Source organism: Cyprinus carpio, chromosome B5 (genome assembly GCF_018340385.1).
Source record: "Cyprinus carpio isolate SPL01 chromosome B5, ASM1834038v1, whole genome shotgun sequence".
NCBI lineage: Eukaryota > Metazoa > Chordata > Actinopteri > Cypriniformes > Cyprinidae > Cyprinus > Cyprinus carpio.
In genome coordinates, this window is record NC_056601.1 from 11,528,091 (window position 1) to 11,540,603 (window position 12,513).

At 35.7% G+C, this 12,513-nt stretch overlaps 2 protein-coding genes across 4 annotated transcripts; one reads left to right on the forward strand and one right to left on the reverse strand.

The window, feature by feature from the left end:
* Positions 1-135: 135 nt before the first annotated feature.
* LOC109045383 (rho-related GTP-binding protein RhoG-like) lies at positions 136-3,730 on the reverse strand. Of its 2 annotated transcripts, none has more exons than XM_042724305.1 (2): positions 3,687-3,730; positions 136-2,354 (listed from the first exon to the last, which is right to left on the reverse strand). In XM_042724305.1, the coding sequence occupies exon 2, from the start codon at positions 2,329-2,331 to the stop codon at positions 1,756-1,758; it is 576 nt and encodes a 191-aa protein (XP_042580239.1). In that variant the 5' UTR covers positions 2,332-2,354; positions 3,687-3,730; the 3' UTR covers positions 136-1,755. The 2 variants fall into 2 exon arrangements, with proteins under 2 accessions (XP_042580239.1, XP_042580238.1); XM_042724304.1 differs by lacking the exon at positions 3,687-3,730 and adding an exon at positions 2,671-3,001.
* A 475-nt stretch (positions 3,731-4,205) lies between these two features.
* On the forward strand, positions 4,206-12,400 carry micu2 (mitochondrial calcium uptake 2). 2 transcript variants are annotated; one of them, XM_019063245.2, is made up of 13 exons: positions 4,206-4,465; positions 6,677-6,812; positions 7,192-7,242; positions 7,474-7,505; positions 7,669-7,744; positions 7,906-7,953; positions 8,880-8,962; positions 9,536-9,589; positions 9,756-9,850; positions 10,044-10,215; positions 10,758-10,866; positions 11,010-11,167; positions 11,448-12,400. In XM_019063245.2, exons 1-13 carry the CDS (start codon positions 4,271-4,273, stop codon positions 11,547-11,549), a joined length of 1,311 nt encoding a protein of 436 aa, XP_018918790.1. In that variant the 5' UTR covers positions 4,206-4,270; the 3' UTR covers positions 11,550-12,400. The 2 variants fall into 2 exon arrangements, with proteins under 2 accessions (XP_018918790.1, XP_018918791.1); XM_019063246.2 differs by lacking the exon at positions 7,192-7,242 and having other exon boundaries at positions 4,207-4,465.
* The last annotated feature ends 113 nt before the right edge of the window (positions 12,401-12,513 follow it).

A 12,513-nucleotide genomic window follows, 5' to 3' on the forward strand; every position in this document is an offset into this window, starting at 1 on the left:
ATACCAACTAACCACTTTTTTTTCAGTGAATAATGGTGGCATAATTTACTTCCATCTCATATACTAACTATATGAAAACATAAGTGGTTTCCATCTTTATTAATAAACATTTATAGAAATATAAATCTCTCTAAATTAATTGCACAGCATTTTTGTTTAATCTTGCAGTGGTTTGATTGAATCAGTTGTGGCTTGAGAGACCAAACACTTAAATGTTACATCATCCATTAACATGAAATGAACTCTGTGCCAACCAACCCCTACTTACTTGTAAAAGACATCCTATACTAAAACAAATGTTAAGCATTCAGACCTAAACATTAGATCATTACTCTAAGAACAATGCCTCAACACAAATCACACTGATGGATTTGTTTATCTGTGAAAGCATTGTAAAGAATGTCAGAGATGCAGCTGTTCCTTCTTTCTCCCACTTGTTCTTTCTCATTCCTTCTTACTCTCTGCGTTTATGTTTATGTCATGAACAAATCTGAGGTCAAAGAACAGGAGCCAACCATTCTTTTACTTTAAAACTGCTTTATTTTCTCATGCAAGTGGAGGTATATTCTTAAAATATTGAGTTTCAAGAAATAAAAACAGCTTTAATTAAAAAGAACCAATTTTATAGTGTTATGTTCTAAAAACAAAATTGAGACCAAAAAAAAAAAAAAAAACGCTGATGTTTATCATATAAAAAGTAGACATTCAATATATAAAATGTAAATGTGGACCCAAATGAAGCCTAAAACTGAATGTTTGTGCATATCAACTAGTCTGGATGTTTCATTGTAACGGAGATGAAAGACAGAGTGTTTATGTCCTCCGTCAGTTCTTATTAGGGCACTTCATTGGAGTGGATCAACATTCGTGGTAAAATACAAATAATACAAAATATTAGTGGCACTTCAGTTTCAAAAATATGGTTGTAAATTGTGAGGATTCAGCACAAAGATCTTAAATTCTACCTCAAGAGTGTTATAAAACAGCACTATACCCCTTCATTTACAGCTCTAATAGGAGGCAGGTGAGCTACAACAGCTCTCTGTAAACTTTCAACAGTCCTTTCCAGCAATAAATGACAACTGGCACCCAAAGTAGCACCCTAGATGATATGAGCAGAGAGGAAAGAGTTTATGAGATGTCAGAGAAGGGGCTAAGCACTAAAGGCACACTGGGATTCCACAGCGCTTCCTGATTTAAAAGTTGATCAACTCTACAAAGGTAACAATACAAGAAATATGGCATGTTGTGGTAAGTGTAGGTCATCAAGTCTTAGGGTCTCACATTAAAATACCACACACATCAGGTGGCTCGTGAGCCCTGATAATTGTGTTACTGATGTGGTAAGACAGCACCTTCAAAAGACATCCAATCTGAATTTAGACTGAATTTAAACTTTGGTGCATGAAATATCCTCTGAGTGATTCCTAAAAAATATGCTGGGGTTTTAAGGCTTTAAAAGAAGGCAGAAGCTGTCAATGCCTGTTAGTCCTTCAGACAAATCCACTCCACTGCCTCGGTCTGCCTGACTTTAGATTACAACACCGTATTTCTGTCTTGGACATGTATGGAAATTTGAAACACAAATACACACAGTCTCAGTCTTCCTCATTAACAGTCTGTGCACCTATTGCTAACTGTAGTGTAAAGATATGAACAAAAAGTGACAGCAACACACATTTGCAGAGATGATCACATGACTAACTGATATTCCACCCTTCATAAAATCTCTCTCACGCACACACCCTCACATAGTTATAACAGCACACATTTCTTGCTGTGCTTCTTGGCATTGGGGTAGAGAACGGCCCTGACTGCTTCATTGAAGACCTCTCTGACCCCCTCCTGCAGAAGGGCCGAGCACTCCAGATACTGCACCGCACCGATGCTGCGGGCCAATGCGCCGCCCTGCTGCGGAGTGGTTGGACTCATCCCCTGCTCCTTCAGCTTCTCCAGAGTCTCCTTGTCCCCTCGCAGGTCTCTCTTAGTGCCTACCAGCAAAACAGGCACACCAGGACAGTGGTGGCACACCTCCGGGTGCCATTTATGCCGGACATTGGCGTGAGAGGAAGGGCTGGCCACAGAGAAACAGATGATGAAGACATGCGTCTGCGGGTAAGAGAGGGTTCGCAGGCGGTCGTACTCCTCCTGACCGGCCGTGTCCCACAGGTTGAGGCTGACGGCACGGCCGTCCACACAGGTCTGAGTGCTGTAGTTGTCGAAAACCGTAGGAATGTACTCGTCTGGAAAGGCATTAGTAGTGTAGGAGATTAACAGGCAGGTCTTTCCCACTGCACCATCACCAACAACAACACACTTTATGGTCTGCATTTTGTTGCCTGTCACAGGGATCCCTGAAAGAGAGAGAGATTTCATAACTCACTCTACATGTACCAGACTTTGCAGACAACAGCCCAGACAGAAAAACAGCAGTCAAAAGACTTCTATACAACAGGGAAATCGGCAGTTTGTCCGTAAAAATAGCATACATATTAGTTGTTTTTACATATGAGACCTCTGCAAGCAACAAATACCCAAAACCAAATTAATAAATCTGTTCAGCTAGTACATTAGCAGCTGATCCGCTAAATAACACCGGCAATTATGGGTTTTAGTAAGGCAGCTCCACATCACCGTCGCTCGAAGTGTATTTTTTAAAGTAAAACTCACTGTGTTTGGATGGTCTGGAGAGCTAGATGAGTGTTTCCTTTGAGCTGCTCAAGTTTCCATCATCGCAGCGGCAAAGGCGCTTTGCTAACCGACTAGCGGATGAGCCTCACATTAATCAGTTAATAAACATGGACCAACAACTCCCCGAGGTCTGCAACTACGTGTAACAACCGTACAAAACCTGTACACACGTACAAAGTCACGAAATACTTTCAAATGAACATCTTTTGTGGTAATTCAAACAAATAATTCTATGTGTTTCGCAGTCCTTTTCTCTCACTGGCTCATTCTTCAACTCACGGGTAACGGAGACGACATTGAGGAACACGCCCATGTCGCAAAGGCTTGTGGAAAATGGAGTGTAGTTTCAGAGTAAAAACTACAAATGTTCGTGTTCGTGTTTATGTTGTCATAAATTACTATAATATTAATATACACACTAATTGTATTACCTTTATATCGGTTTAACACCACAATGAGAATATATTCTAGGTCTCTTTTTACATTTTATCCACATATGCAGGTTTCATTTGTAATTAAAACAAATGTGAATCAAATGTGAATTAAAACAAAGTGAATCTCAGGTATTCACGGCTCGCGCTTTACGGTACGGAGAAGACATTGTGGACCACGCAAAGGCCTGTGGGAAATGTAGTGTAGTTTCGGAGTTACAAAAGACAATATTAGCGATGTATGCTTGGGCTTTCATACTGACTTAAGCAGTGAATCAACTAAACCACAACTTTAAAAAAAAAAAATACTGTATAAAAGTATTACACCAAGAATAACGTGTCATTTTATTCAGTTCAGGGAGTGAGCAGACTGATAGGACTCACGTCAGAGTTATGAATTTTTACTCAAAAATACTTCTTCGATAGTTTTGTATTTTATATAAATGTTATACATAAATAATTCAAGATAATTACGAACAATTGCTTAATAAATAATAACATTTAAAAATCAGATTTGTATTTTGCTGTAGCATGTGCTGTCATAGGTGAGTAAAAGGTGTTTACCTGCTCCCTCACCTATAAGCTGCTGCTCTGTGTTTCAGAATGTGGACTTTACCTCGTTCCTCCTTTTCATCTTTCTGTCTATCATTACAGTCATAAATTCCCACATTATGTCTATTTACAGCATTTTACTGTCCCATAAGCCACACAAAGTATTTTACTTAAACCATTTATTTAAATGCTAAACAGTTAAGCATATATATATTAAAGTTGTTGATCTGTAATGTCCGGCCAATGTACTATGTCTGCCATAGGTATATAAAATAATTATATTTTATAAATTATAAAAAATAAGTAAATCATATATTTAATATCACTTCCCCAGAGTAAACTGAAGAAGACGTCATGCTCCATTACGTAAGAATATACACGGCGTGGCTACAAATGACTATGACTAAAAATGACTAAAACATCAGCAATGTTTTCTTTATCTGTACAACTATTCTTCATTGTATTATAATCAACTGTCACAGTTCGCGAGCAGTGTAGAAATGCGGTCAGCCTGATGGGGGCGCCAAACTACAGCATCTTATCACTCGAACTTCACTATCGACCAAAGTAGACAGATAAAAACTTCCCGTAGAATAATGGCGACTTGGGCCAGGTTAGGCGTTAGTTTGCGGAATACAGTCAGACGTTTCTGGCCTCTCAGAAACATAGGGTATGGTCGTGCTATTGGAGGGGGTCTTCTGGGCACCGTTTTAGCAAGCGGATTCATTCACTTTAAAAATGAACCGCGATGGAGACTCTGGCCACACATCGTGTACGCGGAGGACGCGAAGGTAAGTTAAACTTCTCTAATTACAAGCGACTTTTCAAATGACTTCTCAACTCCTTCGAATGTCATGTTGTCTGTGAAGTTCAATACTTAACAGACAGACGCACTGTCATGTCGTCTCTTTGTTCGTGAAGTCACTATGTTGATACAATTATCCGGTTTAAGTTTAAATATTAAAGTGGAAGCAACCGATTTACAATTATTCAACGAATCAGCTCGTGTTTTATTGAAGTGTGTCTAAACTGTAGCCTATGTGGAGTCTCAGTAAATCCTAATGTCTTATTGTTGCAAATGTTTATGTACACATATTTTAGATAGTTTGGACAGTAGCACGGTTGCTATCACAGTGTAGGTGGAGCTCTTGTCTGTGTCATAGCGAACTGAAGCTACTGTGTGGCAGCTAGATTACATAATTAAATGTATGATTATGGCCTCATAATGTGATTACAATCTGGAAAATCTACAAAATTAATTTAAACAGTAAGATGTTACAATGAGAGCCTGGAGTTTATTATTGAAGTAAATATCCATGACCACATATTACTGTAGTTATGAAAATTCAGTAAATGGTATTCTAATGATAACAGGTGTTTTATTCATTGCAAATATTTGCTGAAGGAAAACATTTCATAATTGTTGTGCAAAGCAGTAAACAAGTATAAAATCTTGAGTCCACATTTGGCTCTTTCAGTATTATTTTAGTATTTATATACAATTATAGTATTTATTGATATTTTACATTATTTTCTACTTTAATATTTATGTCACATTTACATTTAAATTTTAAGTTTTAGAATTTTGTGTGCAATTGTCTTTTTTATTTTTTTTTTTTTTGTTTGGTTGTTTTTTTGTTTGTTTTTTACATTGTTTAAAAATAGTTTAAAATTTAAACTTTTGTTTTCATCTAAATTATTTCCATTATTTGTCAAGGCAACATTTAAAATTTTTAGGTTTTTGAAGTTTTTCATCTAAAATGCATATTTTATATTATTTCAGCTTTTTTGTAATAATAATAATAATAATAATAATAATAATAATAATATATATATATATATATATATATATATATATATATATATATATATATATATATATATATATATATATATATATATAAATGTTTATTTTAGTTAAAGCTTAAAACTTTTTTTTTGGTTAAAAATGATCTGAAATCAATATTTGAGCAAGTACATGACCAGCCAGTGTTCAAAACTATCGCCTTACTTTAGCCTGATTCACAGCGGTAAGCTTATAATAATGTTTTCTAATTTGAGTGGTACAGGTAGGTTTTCGCGGGAAATTCGAGCATGGCCCTAGTGCTACTAGGCTACTGCATGTGAGGATCCTGCAGGTGACGGATCGTTTATAGCCTATTCTCACAGCAGCTAGAATAATTCATTTTATCATTTTGACGGCAGATTGTAATCCAGAAAGGATTATGTGTTTATGAAACACATGTGAATTAAATTCAATTATAGTTTCAAATGTGCATTTGATTACAGATAGCCTGGGATTACCTGAGATCTGTATTTTTAAGACAACCAGTTCGAGGGGAGCATAATTCGCCTTTTGGTTTAAAAGAATTTCTTAATATGAAATTCGAATGGTATTACAATTAGAGATTAGACTGTACAGAAACTGAAATCACACGCTTATAGCGTGGTCAGACCAATCATGGCAGACTTGTTACTTACTTGTTCAGATGACAACATCCGGTTAAAATTCTTATTTGGGTCATATATTCCAAGACATAGGCTAGAATCTGTGATTGCGAAGTACAGTAAATATCTACACTGGTGCGGTGACTGACTGCCCTGCATTCACCTCAAAACATTAGATTCATCCAAGCTGGAGCCGTGGCAGAGCACAACCCACGCAAGGAAGATAATTCCGCACACAGCTGCAATTGTAGGTTTTCAAACAGAGATGGCGACAACGAGGCAAAACTTATGGTCTGCAGCTTTAACAATAACAACATTGCTCAGCCTCTGCCTTGTGCTTAAAGTTATACAATTGTCACCTACTTTTTGTTTAAAATGACACTGAAGTTGACTGAACTTTCCAGTTTCAACATTGTTTAAATTTAGTAGAATAAAAAAGGATTCATAATTCTAATGTTTCTAATGAGTCCAGGTCTATGTCTAAATAAAATAAAGGTGCACTGCTTATAAATAAAACATCTGCTCTTTCTCTCCATTTTTGTAAATCCATAAAGAAAGAGGAGATCACAGTATCACCAGTGTCCATGAGACGCCTGCGGTTTAACCAGTTTGCCTCCATGATCTATGAAGAGGAGCCATACATGACACCCAGAGACTTCCTCCATTCAGTCCTGATGGAGAAGGTGGATTGTAAGTGACATGCCGACCATATGGATGTGCGAACATTCAAAAACAAACAAACATACACTAGGGAGGCAGTATTATGCATAAATTATTATGATATAATATGCTTGCATTTTTATTCTATTAGACATTTGGGTTACACTTTATTTTAGGGTGTCCTTTTGACAGTTACACAATTAGGTGATTAATATTAATAAACAACATGTACTTACTATAGGGTTAGTGTTTGGTTTAGAGTTAGTTGCATGTATTTATGCAAAATGTACTATAGTAAGTACATGGAACGTGTAACAAGGACACTAAAATAAATGGTTAGCCACATTTGATTTTATGTAAATGTAAACTCCTTATCAACGATAATCTCATAACATGCATCTTATCAAAGCAATCTTACAGCGAGAGACCAGTCAACACAAAGACCCTAAAATGCTGACATGTACGTTCTTCTCACTTACATTCTTATTTATACAAGCTTGTTTCTGGTTTAAGTGTGCATCTGAGGGCATGTCAGATCACCTCTGCATGTTAGGCCTTGTATTCATAAAGTGGGCGTAATGTAATCCAATATCTCTTCAAACAACATTACAGGCCTCAAAGCTATTTTTCTGTTGATTTTCACTATGCTCCAAAATATTGTTAAGCAATCCTTGATCTTTCTCTTTTATAGGCAAACTACAGAAAAAGATGCTGACTAAAGCAGTAAGTGCAGTTTGTTAGTTCAAATGAATGTTACTCCAAAAAACAAAGAGACTTGTTCTGAGTGAATAATGTTATTATATGATCATTTATGATGTGCAATTTTCCTGGAAATCTCACTGACACAGTCAAAGCTTTGCCTAATATCTAACTGGTCCATGTACAGGATGTGGACGATATGATAAGGGTGGCTTCTAGGGCTGAGGCAGGAAATAACATGTTCAGAGGAATCGGAGACAAAGGTATATGTCAAGCAATCACCTGCCTTAGTAAAGTGTGTGCTAACTTGCTCTCATTGAGCAAGTGCCATTATGAAAACTTAAGTTTTAAAATGGTATGGTTAATAAAAACATTTATTTTTACATTGAATATTATTAATACATATCCTGAACCATTGTTTCAGGGCTGATCTCTTACACAGAGTACCTATTTCTCCTCACTATTCTTACAAGTGAGTATTTCCTAACCTTTTTATATAATTTCATATACAGTGTCCTATCAGTTACAGTCCAGAATGATAATCGGATGGAGACATGTTTTAGTTTTAGTCATTTGTAGCCAAAAATGGACACAAAGTCACTTCATTTTCAGCAGGACTTAGCAATTTGCATATTTTTGGTGACATTCCTGAGGCTTGATTCTTTGTCACTGTATCAAAATATGTCTGCACTGTTCTGCACCACTACTGATTTAACAGCATCATGGAAAATTTCATTTTGGCTGAGACTGCAGTCTGAATTGAAATGGGATAAGAAAGAGTGACTGGCTACTGTGAAATAATACAAATACTATAATGGTCAATGCATCATTGTGCTCAGTGATTGCATGCAGCATTGAACATACAGCATGAGTATATCTTTTAGTTTGGATTAGAATTTTGACGACTTGTTTTGTGACAAATTAAAAATTGTTGATAAAATCACTAAGTGGAAAAGAGTTAACTCACTGTTTAATCACTGTGAAGTTTCAGCACCACAATTTATTGTTCTTTAACTGCTTGAATACAATCAATGATTATAGTTGGTGTGTACTGGAATAGATGTGCAAAGAACTAATTCAAACTGTTCAGTAATGCCAGTTTCAGTCCAGTTGTGCTCTTTGTTTTTGATATAAAGTTTTCCTAATTTAGTGACATGCAAATACATTGCATATTGTACATGTGCATGTTTACTCAGACCTTGCTATGAAACTGTACAATAACATCCAAACTATACCGCATTAATATTAGTGATATTGACTGACACTGATTTACAATACACCACACCATCTCATTAATTTTCTTTATACTGTGTGTGTGGTGGGGTTTCTTTTGCTCACTTGAGGGGCTGAAAGCCGGTATCCATTGCTTTACTTAGTTTAACTGCATTGTGATTCCAGAACCTGAAACAGGATTTCATATTGCTTTCAAAATGCTTGATATTGATGGCAATGAGCATGTGGACAAGAAGGAATTTCAGAAGGTATGGAATGTTTTTTCACATTGGATTCTTTGACACCATATTGCCTTCACAGTCAAACTGATACGTGCAAATGTTGTTTAAAAACACTTTGTTGAAAATGCGTGTAATTATATGAAGAACTATGTAGAACTAAGAAAGTTCTCTTGACTGAATTTTAAACACTCTGGATTGTAAGTATTGTGGTCATTAGGGTCTGTCTGCTTTGTGTTTCTATTAATGCTGGCATGAGATGAGACCGATGTGCAACAGGTATGTGGGAATAGTTGATGCATGATCTGTGCATGATAGGAGCATCAGAAAAATGCATAATTTAATTAGAATTTAGTTGTATTTAAATGTTGAGTCTATTCACAGGTATCAGTTTGCCATGTGGTCAAGGTCTAGAAGATTCACTGAAGCTGAAAAAACTATTTGAATAGACTCATCATTTTCTTTAGTGTGGATGTACATCCTGTACCTGAACACACAAACATATGCATAAACACGAGAACGAGTGAATAAGAGTCAGTTTTTGGAATGTGACTTCTTTTACCAGCAGTCTACTAACTGTTTTTTGCTTCTTTTTTTTTTTGACTGAAGAAAATAATTCGACTGAGAAAAGAGCTTCTAAGGCAGGATGGGACAGAGGTGGGTACATGTTGTGTAATTTCAGCAACTTTGCATGTTATTTGGAGATTTTAAATATATTGTTTTTTTTATATATTAAAATTGCCTAGTGGTGTTTAATATCAGAGTTCTGTTGTATTTAATATTTTTGTAGTTGTACTGAATAGCTTTGATTGTTTCTTTACAGCTGTCACACAGTGTTGATGAGGTCAACACTACACTCCAGGTTTTCTTTTTTGGGAAAAATGGCAAGAATAAACTCCATTACAAAGATTTCTGCAGGTAAAGTACTGCCTGTGTTTACTATGTTAATATGTTAGTGTCTGTATAATATAAACTAAAATTTTCTTTATGTATGCTACAAAAATAGCATAACTGATAGAATTTCCAAATCAGGAATCAGGTTTTGTACAGCAACATGTCATTTAGACCTCAGAGTAAAAAAATAAAAAATTCTATTGAATTTTTTGTGTAGGTTTATGGAAGACCTGCAGGCAGAAGTGCAGGAAGTTGAGTTCCTGCGGTTTTCTAACGGGATGAACACCATGAGGCGGGAGGACTTTGCTGAGTGGCTGCTTCATTACACCAATGAAGAGAACAATGAGGCATACTGGGAAAACATGAGAAAGAGGATCCCCACTGGACAGGTAACCTCTTTTAAACACTAACACTGATAGTCCTGAATATTATTAGCATTTCTGCTGTTTAACACAAACCGAGACTGATATTAGGTCATTTTTTCTAGTTTGAAGCAATAGATTTTAAATATCACTAGTAAGTGGCTAAGAAGCCAGTGGCCACTCTTCAGAGATTTCCAGCATATAGATGAAAAATGTGCTCTATGCAGTCATATTTCTAGAGTAGAGTGGGCAAATCTGATGTCACTCCTGAGTACAAAGCATTTACAGTCCACCTAGAGTTGGACAATTGGTATGTAGAAGACTCTGGAGCGCTGTGACCTGTTTGCCAAGTGCCATTTATGATGAAAACCATCACCTGGCTAAAATGATATCAACTGAAAAGCATGGCTGTTGCATTATATTGTACGTTTAAATTGTAATATAATGTTAAAATATTATCTATACCAGCAAAAATGTCATTTAAAATTTTACGTTCATAGCATCCTGCAACAGCATTATAATTCCCTTCCTATATTTTAAAGTTTCTTACTTTTTTATATGTTTGTTAGAGCATCACCTTTGATGAATTTAAAGAATTCTGTCTCTTTACCAACCATCTGGAGGACTTTGCCTTTTCAGTCAAAATGATCAATGATGCAAACAGGCCAATAGGAATGGGTAAGACTAATCTGGATGCAAGTAGTTATTAACTTTTAATAATGAATAATCAATTGTTCTCAGTGCATTTCATGACAGGTCAAAATTATTTTGATTGAGTAATTGAAATGCATAGCATTATCCTTAAATTTTTGCTCCATTAGCTGAGTTTAAGCGAGCAGTGAAGATAGCGACAGGTCACGACCTTTCAGAGAATGTTCTGGACACAGTTTTTAAGATCTTTGACCTGGACGGGGACAACTGTCTGAGCCATAAGGAGTTCCTTGCTGTGATGAAAGACAGAGTGCTTCGTGGACTCCGGGTGAGAAAGCATTTAGTCCTTTAATTGATAATTAATTATTAATTTCCAAAGTTTCATTTAGTTAATTTACGATGTTATGCTATAAATCATTTAATACATATCATTATTGTTAAAAATATTATTGGTACTCAGATCTGCCAGTGTCTATGCCAACAACAATGCACATGATGGAGCAATTATAGCCAAATCTTGTGACAGTAGTTATTAATCTTTGTGATTGTAAGTGGCTCAGTGCAGTAAATGGTAGACTTACTGTCGATTGAACCTGCGTGTTGTATAGGTTCAGTTCCAGTACGGTATTTCTGATTATTGGAAATGTGTGAAAAGAGAGACACTGCAAGGTGCTCAAGAGGCTCTCCGTGAAACCGGCAGCCCTGTCTGACACAGGAAGAGGTCTGCATTTGAGTGTCACTGGTCAGATATGGTGATACTTGCAATTCCATATATGTCTGGGGAGGAGAATGGTACATAATTAATTACAAGCACCAGGGATTGTTAGTTGTACTGTCAGTAAACTTTTCCTTTAGAAACGTTTACATGGTCCAAAGAAAATATTGCTTTTGAAGCAATATGGCTGTTGGCCCAAACCATAAAAAAGAAAAATATTAATATAAAAATAAATTTCATGGTTATAAGCTTTATTGAAAATCTGTGAAATGTTTTTCGGCCTTGAATTTGTGAAATGGCCTGTGCACACTCCAACTAGGTTACACTGTCAGTTCATGATTTTTTTATTTTTATTTTTTTTATAGAAAACATGTTTTAATCATATATAGCCATATTTTTTCTTTGGATGTGGTGTTGTTTACATATAATCTGTATGTGAAACCTTGCTGTTATGTAAGTTTGTAACACATTACCCTGTGGATAATCTGCATGTAATGCAGATATTATGAATTATGCATTTATCACCCCAAATTGCTTTTGGGACTGTTTTTTTACTGACAAGATGAGCAGTTCCATTTTTAGGAAGCTCATTGTAAATTTTTTAAAATGAGTTTTGTCAAATTGTGATGGTGAAATACAGGTTTCTTTCTTTAAATATAAGACTCCATGTGGTATTTGTGAGTACAATCGGTTTAATCTGTGGAATCTTTTTTTTTTTTGGGTAGCTGGTGTATTGTATACATGTTATTTTCTGGGGCACTTTTCTATATTAAAAATACTACATTTGTAGTGCTAGAAAATTCCAGAATTGCATTAATTTTCCATTAATAAAAGAAACAGAAATCATGTGATGAGTTATGACTATCAGTTACTTAAAATATTACAGGGATTAAATGTAAACTATATTCGGAACATTAAGTGAACGGTTTCATCATACGTTTGTTGTCTTGTTGTAATCG

Bases quoted from the DNA above. Each gene is read 5' to 3' on its own strand.
- micu2 (XM_019063245.2), top strand. From the start codon at position 4,271: ATGGCGACTTGGGCCAGGTTAGGCGTTAGTTTGCGGAATACAGTCAGA. The intron at 4,466-6,676 runs GTAAGTTAAACT...AAATCCATAAAG, and splicing joins TGTACGCGGAGGACGCGAAG to AAAGAGGAGATCACAGTATC. The intron at 7,506-7,668 runs GTAAGTGCAGTT...GTCCATGTACAG, and splicing joins AAAAGATGCTGACTAAAGCA to GATGTGGACGATATGATAAG.
- LOC109045383 (XM_042724305.1), bottom strand. From the start codon at position 2,331: ATGCAGACCATAAAGTGTGTTGTTGTTGGTGATGGTGCAGTGGGAAAG.